Source organism: Planococcus citri, chromosome 1, assembly GCF_950023065.1.
Source record: "Planococcus citri chromosome 1, ihPlaCitr1.1, whole genome shotgun sequence".
In the NCBI taxonomy this organism is placed as follows: domain Eukaryota; kingdom Metazoa; phylum Arthropoda; class Insecta; order Hemiptera; family Pseudococcidae; genus Planococcus; species Planococcus citri.
In genome coordinates, this window is record NC_088677.1 from 69342947 (window position 1) to 69361180 (window position 18234).

Here is an 18234-nt window from a genome sequence, read left to right on the forward strand (position 1 = left end):
ATTCCTAAAATGCGAGTAAGTCAATTTGATATGAATATTTTTACAATTTTTTTTATCAACGATTTTCATTGAATGGAGGGGGTGCATTTTTAACGTGGGCCAGAAAAAGACCTGGATGAAAAAAATTCTTCGAAATCCCTCACTCCCACCTTCTCAAAAGAGATATATAAGAATAAAATCAGGATGGCAATCAGAACCACTCAGCAAAAAGTACATAATATACTTATGACTTTTGTATGGCTAAGTTTGCATTTTTGTAAGTACTCTTTTTAAATAACTGTTGCGGAAAAAAGATACATTTTCAGCCAAAAAATCGATTATTTTTATTGTAAAAATTTTTTTTTCAATTTTCATCTTCAACAATTCAATTTAAACGTAAAAGCATATTCAGACTAAAAAAAATTTAAATTTGATTATTTTTAATACCATAAAAAACAAAATTTTTAAAAATTTACATAATTATTAAATTGAAATTGAAATTTTTTCATGGTGATTTTTGACTAAAAGTATGACTTGTAGGACTGCAAATCTCAAAGTATGACTTTTGTATGACTTATACATTTTTGTGTAAAAATTATGTAATCTGATGAAGAGCAAAAAGCTACGAATTCAATTTATCGATCATCGAAATGACTGCAATGAAAAAATCAATCGATTTCGCTTCATCAAAAATGAATTAACTTTCGATTTCTTGCAAGATGAGCAAACTTTGAAAGCTCGTAAGTTATAACTCGAGAGTCGAGACTGATTTAACTTTCAACTAATTTATTCGCGTTTCAAAGAGAGCAAATAAATTGAAAATTTCAAAACTGAATTTTCAAAATGAAAGCTTAAATTTTCACAATGAGCATAACAATTGAAAGATTGCATTTAAAAATTCCGAAAAATTACAGCGAAAATCACTTTTCTATACCTACTTATGCCTTTGGGATTTCAACACACCCCTGAGAGACCTAAAAGCTAACAATTTTGATCAAAATTTGAAAAAAAAATCAGAAGTTAAAAGACACATTGATAGTTGTTAATTTGAGGGGTGACAAGTTCGAATATATCAACTCATTTTCTCTCTCTTACACACACATTGTGACATTTACCATTTACCCTCCCCTCTCACGATGCCTTCGAACGTAATCAAAACACCAGAAAATTAATAATGCCTTGTGATACATCATTTGACAGGTTTTCCAGCGCATATTCACTCATTTTTGTATTCAGCCTTCAGTTCCCCTCCAGCTACCCCCTCCCCTATTTTGAAAATACGAAATTTGGCGATGTGTCGTGTGACATATCGATTCCTACTAATTCGAAGTCGCTGAATTCAAATATCTATTCATTTTTCGAATTCAGCCCCTCAGTGTACCCCTCCCCCATCGCTCGTCCCACGATATTCCTTTCCTGTAAAATTCTCGAAAAACGCACTTCTTTCAAGGTCCTTTTGTCGCAGAAAAAAATTTAAAGACAAAATTTCAAACGAATTTTCTTTGTGATTCAATTTAGGCTTCTTCACGACGTTTCGTTTTTTCCTTATTGACAAAGTTGTCTTCCGGAAGTCGAAATGAGCAAAAATTCAACATCAGCTTTTTCCGAAACCCTTCCGCGGATTTTCAAACCACCCTTTGAATTTTGTATCTCAATTTAAAATTAAAAATAAGACACGAGACATCAAGCAACGAGCATGGAGGCGGAGACGTTTGACATTTTCGTCTACACACAAAAACAAGCGAGACCATCCTTTTCAAATCTATATAACAAAATCCGGTCAAATTTCCATTTCTTTCGGACGGACACGAATCTATTATTAAATTCAAAACAATTCGAACTTGAGAGAAAAAAAATCCCTGAAAAACACCCAAGGATTATACATAGACATACACTCGCTTCATTTGCAAATCGTACAACAAAGAGCTAAACCTAAATCACAGAACATACGTATGTATATTTTTCAAAGAAATAAAAACCGCTTCCATTCGAACAATACAATTTTTTTTAGCTCGTCCTCCATCTCCAGCCTCGTGTGCTTTACGTCTATACGATTCGATTTCATCATCGCTCGTCGTCGTCGAAACAATATCTGCTTTTATGCAGAGATAGGTACGAATAAGTACGTGTTTTATTAACATTTGAAAAACTCGTCTTCACTCCGTTAACCTGTTTGCATTTCACTTTCGTACAGTAAAATGAAACGGAAACAGCTCGCGGTCGCGGTACTTTGTATATTAAGGTAGGTAACGTAACGTACAACGTAGTTACGAGTATAAAATATATGGTAGCTGGTAGCAGAGCAGCACAACAACACACCGACTAGGTACATTATGAATAATGAAAAATTCTCTTCGAGGCTTTTCAGTTTTCAAAATGCGACTAGTATAGGTAGAGGTGTACTATACCTACACGTCTGTGTACACTACAATTAATAATGTGCTTGTGTACGCAATTACTTTGAAACAATATTCCGCAGCAGCGCGCGCTTTGCTTTGAATGTGCTTGCGCTAGGCCAGCAGCAGATAAAAGCTTCGTCGCTAGCCGCCTAATAAAAACAACTCCATTGTACCTCGTCTACCTATAGATACACGGTTTTAAAAACAATGACAAAGGGAGACATTTTAGCCGCGTTTTGAACTTAGCCTACTGTGAAATTAACTTCGCTATTTATACTTCAAACGTCGTCGCCGCCGCGCCGCCACCATCAACTATATCCCTTTGCCCCAGCTTCGCTGCGCCTTTTTTATACGTACATCGACATCATCGCGCGACAAAACAATATAATATATTCCACGAAACAAAACAAAACTAAACGAAAAAAAAAGTACCAAGGTTAAACATCATAATACATTATGGAGAACTCGACTCATACATATAACAAATGCGCGAACATGTCTCTATTATTAACGATCACGAAATATAAAAAAATCACGCTCAAAATATCGCCAACACTGCGCCTGCCTATGGTCAAGTGATCAAATTTTGCCGCCAAAAAAAGAGGAAAAAAAATTCAAGCCTGATGTACGTTTTTCCAAGTGTAGCTTAAGTAAGTGTATAAGCTCGTAAACCACCTCGGTCGTAAAAAATAATCGCAGACAATGACCTTCGCAGGCTGGAGACTGGAAAGACAAAAACTGAAGAACGACAGGAGGAGAAGCGAGCAACAGAAACGTACGCGGTACGAGAAAAGACGCCAAAGAAAACATTATTATCCGTTTTAATTTCTACGAGTTTGAAAAATTTTACCCATCATTTTCGATAAGTTACACGCGATGGCAATTTTTCTTTATCGACTTTTCAAGGCGTAGCTGGTAGCTAGCTATATGTATAGCTGGATGGGGGCAGGAAGAGGAAGGCGACTGGCGAGGCAAATCTGATGCGTTACTTCACACATGTCCACTGTTTCCAGAATTCATTGAAAATTGCAACGATATTTGCTGGATCCACGAATTTGATTTTCAATATAATACATATTTTTAGCCACAGGCACGTAATGGAGCCAAAGGAGCAGTTTCGAATCCACAAATAAGCCTTTCTGTCAAAATTTTCACTTAAAAGGGTGGGTAATTTTTCATTTTTGTAACAAAATTTACATTTTTAGTCACAAATCATTTTTTTCTCCAAAAATTTGTTATCTGAAAAAACGTTGCCATTTTTGTTAAAAATTGTAATTTTCTGTCTAAAAATTGGCATTCCTTGTCTAAAATTGTCATATTTGTCCTATGTTGCCACTTTTTGTCAAAAATTGGCATTTTCTATAAAAAATTTCAATTGTTGTCAAAAATGGAGAATTTTTGGCAAAATTGTCGTTTTTGTTCAAAGTTGTTATTTCTGATAAAAAAAAATTGCAAATTGCATGTCAAGGTTATCATTTTTCGTCAAAAGTTGAAGTTTCTTGTCTAATATTCCCATTCAACTGTTGTCAAAAATGGTAAATTTTTGGCGAATTGACATTTTTGTCTAAAGTTGTGATTTCTGGTAAAAAATTACAACTGCATGTCAAAGGTTATCAAGGTTATCATTTTCCGCCAAAAATTGAAATTTCTTGCCTCTTATCTAGAGTAGCCATTTTTTGTCAAAAATTGGCATCTCCGGTAAAAAATTTCAACTGTTGTCAAAAATAGTACATTTTTGGCAAAATTGTCAGTTTTGTCTAATGTTGTGATTTCTGGTTAAAAAAATTATAACTGTTTGTCAAGATTATTATAATTTTCCGTCAAAAATTTGAAATTTCTCACCTACTTAGGTATCTGAAGTAGCCATTTTTTGTCAAAAATTGGCATTTTCTGTAAAAATATTCGACTATTGACAAAAATGGTAATTTTTACCAAAATCACCATTTTTAATCAAAAATTGACATTTACCATGAAAGATTAATTTCAACTGTTATCAAAAATGGTAATCTTTGCCAAAGTCATCATGTTCTGTCAAAAATTAAAATTTTTTGAGATAGATTTTGCCAAAATTGTCATTTTTAATAAAAATTGGAATTTTTAGTCAAAAGTTGACACTTTTTGTAAAAAATTTCAACTGTTGTCAGAAATGGAAAAATTGTCACCTCTGGACAAATTATCTTTTTTTGGTACAAATTCACCGATTTTCATCAGAATGTGCCTCATTCACCAAAACTGTCAATTTTACGTCAAATAAATCTTCTCATTCTTCGATCATGAGAACTAATCGCTTCAAATCGAAAACTGTGATTTTAATGTCATACAAAGTGGTCTTTTTTGATCAGAAACTGGATTTGTTGGTCAAAAATTGTCATTCTTGTCTAAAATACCCATTTTTGGGTGCAAAAACAACGTTTTTCGTCAAAACTCGTCTTTCTTTCTAAAAACCGTCGTTCTCCGGTCAAATAAGACTTCTCATTTGTTCAGAAAACCCATCAATTTCAGATTAAAACCAGAGATTTTTTCTACCAAAAATTGTCAATTTTGCCAATAACCACGACTTTGGGTCAAAACTTCTCTTTTTTAGGTCAAAAACTGTAACATTTTTGTCAAAAACGTCATTTTTGTCGAAAATTTGAATTGTTCCTCAAAAATAGTCACTCTTTGGTCCAAAACAGTCTTCTATGGGAAAAAACTTAATTTTTGGCCAAAACACTTCAACTTGTCGTTGCTGCTATTTTTAGCCAAACATTTCTCAATTTTATTTTTCAAGTCCAAAATTGTGCATTTTTCTTTTTTTGCTAAAAATACGCCATTCTCTGCCAAAAGTTGTCATTTTGGTCAAAAATTGCAACAGTTGGTCGCCAAAGATTGTAATTTTCAATTACAAATTTTCATTCTTCAACACAAATTGTCATTTACTCGTATAATCAAAATTTCAATTTTTCAATTCAAAATTGACATTTTTGGGCAAAAATAAACCTTTTGAAGAAAGAGTCTTCATTTTATCCTTCAAAAATTGTAATTTCAGTTAAAACTTGCACTGTCATTTAATGACTCAAGTTGTTTTTCAAGATTTTCATTTTTTGATCCACGATCGAATCGACCCATCACTTTTCAACTGAAACTGTCTTATTTCAAAAACTGTCAATTTCAAGTCAAATCTTATCGCTTTTTAATCAAAACTCGCCATTTTCAGATTAAAAAACAACTGTGATTTTTTTTTTAATCGCAAATCACCATTTTTATGATAAGCTATACTTATCAGTTTTGCTCAAAAGCTGTAATTTCTGGCAAAAAATTGCTTTTTTTGCTGAAAACGAAAACACGTTCATCAAAAGTTGTGATAATTCTCATCACAAATTGTCATTTTTTTTTTCGTCAAAACTCACCATTTTTTTTGTCAAAAAATCCTTTTTAATTTTTTTAATTCAAAATTTCAGTTTTATTCACAAAACTGAAGTACATTTGAAAATTAAAAACACGCCATTTTTACCATCAATTTTCGTATTTTTTTCAAAAAATACCGTTACAGTTTTTGAAGAGTACGTATTGTTTTCATCAAAATCTGCTATTTTTAATTTGAAAACAGCTATTCTCTGCTTGAAATTTTTTTTATTCCTAAATCAAAAATATTTCATCTTCAAGGAAAACTGATATTTTGTGGATGATAATTGCCAATTTCTGAAAAAAACAGCCAGTAAATTTTACAATGCTTTCTGCATTTCAGCGTCTCAGCATCGAACACGAGAGCAAAACATCTCAAAATTTACATTCAATGTTTGCCAATACCGAACTACCCATCAAACATACCCAAAGACCCAGTAAACTACTTTCCTCCCACCCTCCCCCTCCCAGCTATTACATTGATTTCCACCAAATCTACGACCAGCAGTAAAACACGTTGAATTTATCTCAAAACCACCACCATCCACTAGTGGGAATTTCAAATCCCCAAACATGGACTAATTTCATTTACACTACGCCTATTTAATATTAATTTAGTAGGTAAAGAAGACTGAACGTAGGTATAGCGAACAACGTGCAGCACTTAAACCAAGTTCTCATCATGCAACCTCACGTTTTCATTAACCAATTGCGTGTCTCGACGTGAGGAAATGTACGTAGAAATCCAAGTACACGTACATACATATAAATGTAGATGTTATATTCCCACTACATAAATATGTACCTACGAACAATCGTTCGTCATTTCGTCTTACAGCTTCGGCAGCAATTTTGAATTTGACAATCGACACACTCGTACATATTTTCTAGGTATGTAGAGATACTCGTAAGTCGTAGGAAGGTACAAGGCATGTTGTATTACTTCATAATAAATAGGTAGTCTATAACGCTACTTGGTAATCGTTTTACAATGATGTAAAATCTATTTCTCAAACGCTTTGTCTCTCGTCATACTATAATAAAAATACATTCGCAGTACACATTACATACATATTTACAGCCCTCCCTACACCTCCTTCTCATCGTCACAATATAATTTGCTAACTCGTTCGGAATTCTCTTCTTTTTATTTTACTGCCTTCTTTCTCATCACCTCTGTCGTCCTCTGTCTTCCTATTACACGCGACCATAATACTTCTACTTATAATAATTTTTCATATCGACAACTACGTTAAAAAAAACAGTATTCACTTACATATCACGTAAAAAATTCGTATTTTCCGAATCGATGAATTGTTTACTCGTCTGTTTTTCATCGGTTTCTTTAAACGAATCGACCAGATTACTGCCAGCATTGTTGGATTTATTGCTTTTACTACTCGATGACGATTTCTCGCCTGAAACAAAACCAATCATAGAGAAAATAATTAGAATATTATTCGACGTAGGTAATTCTCATCTTTCGGTATATAGACGAACTGTTTATTCTGACTAATACACACGTATGTCGTAGGTATATTTACACGTAAGCTATCGCAAAATTACGTATACGTAGAGTACACTAAACTAACGATGACGAACTATTAATAGGTAGGTAGGTAGTTCACCATACGGATATGAATGTGCATATGAATGACACCATCTCGTAATATCTGCAGCATAGGTGTATCTAATCCTATACTCTATTTACGATGATGCTGCTATATGGGTGATGAAGATGATGATGATGTAGCCACCATAAATAGTCCCAAGATTTCGGTATTTTTTTGCACCTGTTCCTCTTTCTACACATCACACACCAACACACGTACTGAACAAGACGACCAGCAGGCTACATAGCTTCGCATCCGAGTGTGTCTGTGTATCCAAGAACGACAATTTAGTTAAATAAACGTACGTTTTGTACGTAATGTACGAATATTCGGATGCTGCCAAGAAAACCACACACATAATCCTACATACTCCAACCTCACCTTTGCACGTGCTCGGGTAAACATATTATCACCTAAATGAATCTCAACCGAGCAGCGAAATAAATTTGGGAAAAATATCAAAAAAAAAAAAAAAAAAAAAGATAACATACGCGACTAGTAAGCTAATGAAAGTAAGATGAAGGGTAGAGCAAGACGTATTAGGTAACTTAATGTGTAAATGTTGATGTACCAGGAAAACAGCCAGCCACACTTTGCCATGCCACATATGCCAATTACTACTCGTACTCGTACATACATTGTAACGTAACGTAATACACAATAAACACGTTGGCATATGTACGTAAACATTTACATTTACATACGAAGGAAAAGAAAAACGCTCACGATGCAATTTATTTTCCCACACTATATCATTACCCCTATGATAATATGCTCGGCTACATCCGAGACAACAACGACCAAGCCAGGCTAGGCTATTTATGACTCACGAGTCGGGTATTTCTCTCTCACTGTACGTTCGAGTACCTATTTACTATGCGTTTGTCGATGACGAGTGAATTTTTTCGAAAAATGTATCCATCGTCGATTCTACGAGTATATGGTTTTTTTCACATTCGTAGTTCGAAACACAGCTCGTAAATTCATCAATGCCTTATTCGAGCATCTACAATTCCACTGCATAATATAACACAAGATCAAAATAGCGATTCGTTTCGTGAAATTCGAACGTGAAAATTGATTGACAAATTTACGCGAATGTATTCTGAAAAATCTACGTACCCACGTAAAATCAATTCGCTGAAACTGATTCATTATAAACGAGTCAAAATACGTAGTTTGAAAATTATCGGTTTCCTTTTCATCATCATCAAATTATTTGAAAATTTTTCACAACTTTTTTATCGTATGAATTTTCGAAAAAAATCATAAAAATACTCAAACATGTAGGTGGGAAGGGAAATATCACGAGAATCGAACGATGAATCATTTTTAAAAGATAAAAGAGCAGTTGGAAATTAGAACTGATTTCAATTGAGTTTACTTAATTTGTAAATTTTGAATCGAACAACATAGAATGTACTTTCGAGCAATATTTTGAGCGAAAAAAATGAAGACCAGTAAAAAAACATCTCAGAGCAATGTTTAAAAAAAGAGTACTTAAAGAGGATTTTTTAAACCAGTTCAATCATTCACTTCAGCTCTAACTAAATTTTCACATACCATAAGTGAATTATGGATTTTTTACACACAGTCAAGATGGTTGGAATCAATTAGCTTTCCTACATTTAAACCAATTTATTGGAACACGATAAATGCGTTAATTTAAATGATGTGAACCGGTTTGAAACTGGTTTCGACCTCTTATAAACTGGTTGGAACAGTTCAGGTCAAATTGAAAAAATCCAACTGAATCAAGTCCACATTTTATTAAAGATTTTTTGTAAAAATTTACCTAAAATACGAAAAGCTGTTTCAAAAACTTCTAGTTTAAACCGGTTTCAACTATTCTACCTGAAATCAGCTTCTTCAAAGGGGAATTTTATAAATGCTCTCAGAAACAAGAAGAATCAGTTTTGAATTTTTTTTCATTTGAACCAGTTCCAAACATTCAACCTGAATCAAGTCTCTTTATTGGAATTTTTATAGAAATTCTTCTCGTTTGAACCGGTTCTGAGAATTTAATCTAAATTTAGTCTCTCTGTCGGAAATTTTTAGAAAGTGCATCAGAAACATGAAGAACTGGTTATAAAAACTTCTCGTTTGACACGCGTTCTGAATCCAGTTTTTGAAGGAAATTTTTAGGAATTGTATGAATCTGAAACATGAAAAACTGGTTTGAACCGGTTCCGCGATTCAACCCGAATCAAGTCCCATTATTGGAGATTTTCAGTAAGTTCAATTAAAACATTAAAAACAGGTTTTGAAATTTTCTCGTTCAAACCGGTTCCGGTCATTCAACCTAAATTCAATTTCTTTGAAAATTTTATCTGAAACACGAAGAACCGGTTTATAAAACTTCTCGTTTGAACCGTTTCCAAGACGAGTTTTACCTTAATCAAAACTCTATGCCGAATTTTTCCTCAGAAATTCTATCTGAAATAATTATGAAAAACATAATCAGCTATCACCAAAAAAATTTTCATTTTTTTTTTTTTGATTTTAATAGAAATTTGAAACCCCTGTAATAAAGTGATGGTAAGAGCTGGAGACCCAAAATTTTTCCCTCGGTGTTTTGAGGTCACCTGACAACTTTTTTCAAATTCCCCTTCCAGTTTAAAAAAAATTCAAAGTAGCAAATTGGAGTGCCTTTCAGTTCTTTACTCAAAATAATTCTATTTTTTACGACTCGTGGAACCTTTTTTGCCTGATTGGTGATTTTTTAATCATCTTTTATTTTGAACTGAAGTTGAACTAAAATTCGAGTCACCAAAATTATTGAGCTTTCAAAAAAACGTAGAAAAATAACCAACTAATGTCTGACTTGTATAGAAATCAAAAATAACTCACAATTTCTGTGAAATTTCAACTGATAGCGAGCATTTTAAAAATGTTTCAATTTTTCTGATACCTACGAATGAAAAGTGTGGGAAATGTCACAAAGTCGTGTCGCAAATTTCTCAATGCTTCGCTCTACTTCACCTTCTTCCAGCCTGAGAAAAAAATAGAGGGTGTCTGCCTGACTATATAGAGAGAGAGGGAGGGAATCTCCCTTGGTTTTCCTCTTGGCTATCAGAAGTATAACACCTGTGTAGGGTTCCCCTAATGCAAATGCATTAAGCATTATTCAGCTCGCAACGCTTGTGAACCTACGAGTATAAGATTCAGCTATGAATCTGTTTTGGAAAACTGCATCAAATGAGAAAAAATGAGGAGTATTCTCAGTAAGTAGGTAGATTTTAGTTTAGTTTCAATATTTTTTACCCTTTTTAAAAAATACGAAACGTCCTAGTAAAGAATTACTTACAGAAGAATAAAAAAAGACAGCTTTTAAACAAATGAGATCATTACCCTTGACGTCTGTTCGACAAATCCCCTCACACATTACTTAATACGTACTAAATTTGTCTCGATGGGGTTCTTTATGTAGAGTAGACGATACAGCAGAGAGACGACACGACAAACCACACACCGCACCAAAGTTGAAAACCAAAGCACGTATAGAGTAATTGATTTCACAGAATTGGGTTATGCTCGTACATTACATATACATAGGTGAGCAAAGAGATAGAGAGAAATGTACAGTGCATTGAAAAGGTGAAGCGACGAAGGATTGCAGCTACTTAAAAGATGGTCTAATTAATATTAGTGCAGCAGCTTTCAACGCAGGTTAGCATTAGCCTTGCTGCTATATTCGCGATGTAAACATTTCACGGTAACGTGCGGTTAGAAAGAGATGTTCGTGATGAGAGACCGGGGGTTGGGGGGTTGTACGGATCGATCTATGTTCTATGAGACTTGGACTTATATTGGATCATAGCCAGAGATGATTTCAACGAAGCGAACTTCCATACCGGTGGTATTTGGCATGAGGATATGCGTCAGGTAATACACAACGTCGAAAAGTATATATACTCGTACTTTGGGGTTTGACAGCAGCCGAGGGAAGGGAGGGTAGTCGGCAACGCGAAACAAATAACCGAACTCGTTAATCAAAAAGCTTTCTTTCTTGGCTTTTTTCTCCCCTCCCTCCCCCGCCCAGGGTTGGGTTCGGCTCGACTGTGCCCTGCTTGTTAAGTCTCTGTATAGTCTCTCGCACTCTCTCAGTTTGAGCCAAGATTAGGATCGGTGTGGCCGTTTAAAAGGAAGCCAAAAGGTTGATAAATGCTTTAGGGATACGCGAGTCGAGTATATGTACTACACGACGACTAATACGACTATGCGTAATTATAATACAAAATGAGAGAGACGTACAGTCTGGGCTTATGGTGCGCAGAAGGTGTGTGTATTTTTTTCTTTTTCCAAGTAGCAGGTGGCTCTGTGATGCTGGCGGTTTTTTTGTTCGCGTATTTGTTTTAATACCTTTTGTGTAGTAACGCATAAGGCAGCTCGTTTATGTACATTGATCGAGATCGTTTTATTGTGTAGTGTTGTTGTATTAGTATTATAGGAATAGAGAGAATTACTAAATGGCGAATTTTGTATTACGCCTAAAGCGACCTGTTGTGCGAGCAGTTCCACCCTAGTGGTCTGCGTGTCCTGTCCGTGTAGTGTGTAGGTGTACGTTATATGGGGCAGTTAAACGAGAATATGTGAAGGAAGCTTCGGTCTCTCTATCTAACTTTGCATCTGCATAATATAAGTGAGATGAAAATTCGTTCAAAGAACAACGCTGGCGAGGTAGGTAGAGGAACAGGAGTCTGTAATGGCTTTGGTGTGATGTGGTTCGTACAGTACTTTGTCCCTTTCGATGTTTTTTTGCTTTACACCTCGATAAACCGTCGATTCGGTCGCTCTGTGCCGTTAGAAAGACGTCGAAAAGAGAGAGAAGGTCTTCTAATAAGAGTGGCCTTTTGTTGGTGTTTACGTTACGAGCACGTAGGCAGGTGTATCGCTATTTTCGGTGCTGGAAGATAGAAAAATAAAAGCTACGATCAGAGAAGACGAATCGAAGAGGGAGGTGGGTCGATGACTCAGAAATTTGATACAAAATTGCGACGTATCGTGATCCCAAGACTGATGGAAGTGGATAAAGGGGGTTCTTCTATGTTTGGAGAAAATTGCACGTGTCTTTGGATGGCTCTAGCTGACTACGCTGCGTAGAAAATATTTAATATGTTGTGTAAGAGTTTATTTATACCTATCTACATGAGGGGGGAGGGGGTAATCGTTGTATCGACAATGTGTGTCGTCTCCACGTTGATATTTCAAAGAGGGAAGGGGGAAAAATTGGTCGTAATTTGTCGACTTACGCTCCCTTCTACGGATCATTGAGACTTTATTAGCCGTTTTTTTGGCGGATTTCGCCTTACCGAGATGTGGATTTCATAAACCTTTAATTAAGCTACCTTGGTTCGGAGACAGAAAGGAAAAGAGAGAGACTGTAAGGCTCGTCGTTCTCCTTTCCTTGCCTTTCCTGCGATAAGAAAACAAGCTCACGCCTCCATAAATTTCGTTTTAATATTCCCTGCGAAGCGTGGAAGCTGGAATTTATATTCATTAATTTTAATGCTCGCGAGTGTCTGCCTCGTCTCGCCGCGCCGCTCAGGTGAGTGTGTAGCTCTAAAATCCCCGATACAAATGGAAATTATCAAATTACGACGATGTATTTTCGGCGTTACGTTCGGAATGTAAATTTTCGCGACGTGTTGCGGATGTACGAGAAGGTAATAAGCGAATAAGCACAGCGTATATTATACGTACGTATATACGTACTCGACGTGTAGAGGTACGTAGTGTATAAATGCAGAGACAGGCACAATATAGTTGGAATATGGCGACGCAGGTACACGTAGGTAGGTAAACCGGGGAGAAGGGCAGGTAAATTTCGCAGTTTATTTGGTAAAGTTGTAATTTTTCATTTTGAGGTTTTCAGTTTTCGAAACACGCGCTTATACTCTCTCGATATGGTGATTTAGGTAATGAGAAGAGTTTTCGCGGAGCAGATAAGAGAGAGATGAGGAGGATAAGGAGGAGAGCACAGGTATGTACTATACGTATTACGTACGTATATTATACTTGACGTCATTGTAAATTGTTTAGTGTTTACTATCATCGGTGCTCAGGTTTGAAAATTTACCTCTCCCTAGACTCGGTTCATTTTGAAGTACGCGAGGCCACGCGAACGAAAACGTGCTGGCAAAAGTTTGCAAATTAATTTTACCTAAGGTGAGAATGTACTCGGGTAGCTGCTCCGCTGTAGCTTCGATGTAATTGTTGCGAAAATTTGAACGATATGCGTTGATTGTGTTGAAAATAGATGGGCAACAAAGGAGCAGAGGAGGGGTAAAGCTCGTACTGTTTCATGAGGGTGTCTCGTCAATAATTACTTACGAGTATTGATGTTGTGAACGTTTTTGGTTCTTTCGGATGAATTGGTTCGAACTGGTTTTATCGACGAAAATCGTAATTTCGAGGAAATGAACTAAGTAGATAAGACGATTTTTTTCCGTCCATATGAACACTACTGAGAAAAATTCTGAGATTCTGTAAACCGGTTTTGGCAATTCAGATGAACCAGTTTCGAACAATTTTGGATACTCTCTCCCATTAGCATAAAGCTTCAGTTCTTTCTGAACATTTCATCGAAACAATTAGTTTTCAGAAGTTTGTATCGAGTATTCTTTCCTTTTCTTTATTGTTGCTACTTTGAACCGGTTTTGAGAAATTTTCAAATTGGATTTTGAAATCGGTTCTGCTTTTGAAAGTCACGATATCGATATTGGAATTGGTTCAGGTACTCTTTGCGAGAAAGTTACCAATTTCAAAATTAGTTTGAACCAGTTTGAGATGAAGTACTGAAACCAGTTCTTCATGTTTCATATTGAACTGGTTCGAATATGTGAGAAAATAACTGTTAGAAGGGGGAGAAAAAAGGGGTAGAATTTCAAATATTCTTTGAAAAAAATAATATTTTCTCGCATTTTCAGGGTGTCTACTAAATCCAAAAAACAAAATTTCGTACCTTTTTCGTACTTTTATCGTATTTTTTTCGTACAATATATTTTTAATAGTCATACTTTGAATCTACATGAAGGAGAGGGGGTGTATCATGTCATTTCGGACACAAAAATCAAAGTTTGAACGTGCTGAGCAGTGTGGTCTGGGCCGTCAAGAGCCAATGCGAGACCGGAACGTATATAATTTGCCCATAAAGGTCTTTTGAGAGGGGGAGGGGGTTTGATTGAAAATTGGTCAACAGAAATAGGGAAAAAACACCCATTTTGCAGATTGAAGTAATAATCATAAGACTTACAAAAATTTTCACTTTCTGTTTTGAATTTTTGGGAGTTCAAATGCGATGTTTTTCCAATTTTAAAAGAAGAAAAAATTTGATTTCAAAAAACTTGAGAACGAGACTTCGAAAAAAAAGAGTAAAGGCCCGAGCGAAGCTAGGGCAAAAACTTTGGAAAATTCGTAATTCGAGAAAACTATAAAAAAAAACAATGTTTTTAATGCAAAGAGTTCGTTTTTTGGTTTTTAAAATTTTCGAATTGGAAAGATTTTTTTAGGATGTGAATTTTGATTTTTTTTAAAGTCAGAGACAGGCCCCAGTGAAAAAAGTCAGAGAACAGGCGCCAGTGAAAGTGAAAACTATTGAAAAATTGTAGAGAAGTATGCGAGAATTTTACTTTTTCACTTTGAAACTATAAAAATTGAATACTAAGTTGATATATTTTTTTCAAGAATTTCAATTTTCGAAGCGAGGGCAAAAGCTTTAGAAAATTGTAGTTCGAAAAGTAGAACAATATCAATTTTAATGTAAGAAAATTTGTTTTTCTTTTCTCAATTTTTTAAAATTTTATCAATGGTTTTTTGGGGGAAAAGGCATCGGGCAAAAGCTTTTCTAAATTTGTAGTTTCAAGAAGCAAAACAGTAGTAATTTTGATGTGAAAAAACCAGTTCTTCCACCAATGACATTTTAAAAAGTTTGTTAAAAACTAACTATGTACCTCACCTACCTACTTTCCAAACATAATTATGAATAATTTGAGAAATAGAAAACAATAATTTAGCCCGAGCGAAGCGAGGGCAAAAATTTTCGAAAAAATAAGAATTTTGAGGATATATTGGTGATTTTGTCGGCAAACAATCCTTTCAAAATTTCGTACAAATTTCGATTTCGTACATTTTAGACGTTTTTTCGTACTTTTTTGGGTCATTTTCAAATTTCGTGCTTTTTTCGTAAATTCGTACTTTTTTCGTCCTGTAGACACCCTGATTTTTGTTTCATTTCATGAAGATACATATATGTACTTAATTCAAGCCAATTGGTTGAAACCGGTTTAAAGATTCTTTTTTGTGACTGGTCTTTATCGTTACAAGTGGTTTCAATGCTTGAAATATTGTTTTCAAGTTTGTTGGCGGGGATAAATGGCTAAAAATAGTTTTAAACCGGACACAAATTCGAAAATTTCAATTTCGTATTCGATTGAAACCGGTTTTGAGGAAGCTTATGGGAGATTTCGATCAATAATCAATTCGGTTCTTCTTGTTTCAGATAAAATTTTTAAAAAATCCTAGTAAAGAAACTAAACTTGAGTTGAATGATCGGAACCGGTTCGAACGAGACATTTTTTAAACCGGTTTTTCACGTTTTAGTCGAACTTACTGAAAATTTCCAATAATGGGACTTGGTTCAGGTTGAATGGCGGAACTGGTTCAAACAAGAAGTTCTTCAAACCAGTTTTACACATTTCAGGTACAATTTCTAGAAATTTCATTCAAAAATTGGATTCAGGTTGAATTCTCAGAACTGATTCAAACGAGAAATTTTCAAAACCGGTTCCTCATGTTTCTGATGCACTTTCTAAAGATTTCTGACAGAGATACTGAATTTAGATTGAATTCTCAAAACCGGTGTAAACGAGAAGTTTTCAAAACCGGTTGATCATGGTTCTGATGCATTTTCTAAAAATTCCTGACAGAGAGACTTGAATTTCGATTAAATTCTCAGAACTGGTTCAAACGATAAGTTTTAAAAACCGGTTTTTTATATTTCAGCAGAATTCCAAAAACAATTTCCAATAAAGAGACTTCGTTCAAAAGACAAATTTTCAAAACTGGTTCTTGTTTCTTAGAGCGTTTATAAACATCAGAGGTACCAAAAGAAGCTGAATTCCGGTTGAAATGTTCAAAATTGGTTTAAATGAGAAGTTTTTGAAACAAGTTTTTCATGTTTCAAACGTAGTTTTACAAAAAAAAAAAAAACTCCAATAAATGAACTTGATTCAGTTGGAGTTTTTAAATTTGATCTGAACTGTTCCAACCGGTTGATAAGAGGTCGAATCACGAATTAAAGAGTCAAATTATACAAATTTTCGCAGTTTTCAAAATATGTTATGTTCACTTTTTTCAAAAATTTTTGGAGTACAAGATCCTCTCTTCAAAATGGTGTTTATCAGAATGGAGGTTTACTTCTCGACGATCACTTTACACGATGTCTCAAAGGGTATGATCAATTTTCTAAATCAAAATAAACCCATTCTGAAATCAAATTAAACATTTTTTTTTGTTGAAATAAGTACAAAATTGAAACCCTTAGCATCAGATGACGAGGTCGTGGGGGGAGGGGGTGGCTGATGAGGACAATGTTTTCTACACGAAAAACAATTGTGGTTAATTGAACTCACAAGATTCTTTAATTTTTGGGAGAAACTATCAAAATTCTCTGACTTTTGCCAGTTTTCCAAAAACTGAACGCCATGCATAATTCCTTCATGCTTCGTCTGAGGGACAGAGAAGCTCCGAACCTCATTTCTACACTCTCCAAGTACACTTGCACTATCTGCTCGTTGTACTCCAAGCCCCACATGACAAATTGAACGCGAATCGTTTCCGAAATAAACGAAATTCTCCGCGTTGGTCCAACGACCGACGACGACGATGAGGCAAAGATGACGCAAGCACACACGACAGCGACAACGACAACAACGTGACATGACACTACACCACACGTGTAAAATTTCTCGTCTAAAATTTCGCCATTTCGCTATTCGTTGTCGGTGCAAATACGAAATTTTCTCGGATTAAAAACAGTACACAAACACCCTCACACATATCACACATCTCCACTCACATCACATCCAACCTTCTGTTCGTGGTTTCGTATTCGCTCATTCTGCAGTTCGTCGTCACCTAAAATATTACTCAACAAACACCACATATGTACGATGTACGTCTACGTATAGTCAGATCATGACATATACGAGCACTACCACATGTACAGCAAGCAAACCCAACTTTGCAAACTCTACTCTCGCTTCTGCAGCAAAATCTCTCATCTCCCACGCGATGCTACCATAGTACCAGTGAAATCCAAATCCGCAAAGTGTACTCACAGCGACCGAGACTAGGTTTATTGTTCTTTGAGCGTGCAAAACTCTCTCGTATATATATACGTACGTAAAGCCTCACTCTTCTTTCTTCGCCTAACCTACGCCTTCTGGGCTTCGACGAAAAAGGTCAACTCTGGCGAAAAGTATTTTTTTAAATCCTCTCGTCAGTCAACATTAACGACGCTGTAAGCATCCGGGGGATTTTCCTGTCCTATCGTCGCCACCACCATCGCTGAATCGAACCGAACGGCTGCTTAAATAAGTATACCGAATGCTCTTGCGACTATACGACTAAATTATCTAAATTAATTCATTTTCTTCTTCTCCTCCTTCTTCGTCTCCTTTTTTCAGCTACGTAAAAATCAATCGCATACACTCGACGACGGTTCTGCACTCGTCAATGCTTTTCTCGGCAACATTACGTAGTTACGTACCCTTTTTTTGTGTGTTCTTAGTTGACCTCGTAATGTCAACATTACCTTCCTGCATCACTCGTACTTTCTAGCCACAGTACTTTTAGCC

At 35.4% G+C, this 18234-nt stretch overlaps 1 protein-coding gene across 10 annotated transcripts in view; it reads right to left on the reverse strand.

Moving 5' to 3' along the window:
- Positions 1-18234, reverse strand: part of RhoGEF2 (Rho guanine nucleotide exchange factor 2) — a 312288-nt gene that overhangs the window by 163492 nt on the left and 130562 nt on the right. For all 10 annotated transcript variants that reach the window (XM_065350872.1, XM_065351125.1, XM_065350958.1 and 7 more), the window contains one exon: positions 7039-7180. In XM_065350872.1, coding sequence (XP_065206944.1) covers positions 7039-7180 — 142 coding nt within the window. The remainder of the gene's footprint in view (positions 1-7038; positions 7181-18234) is intronic.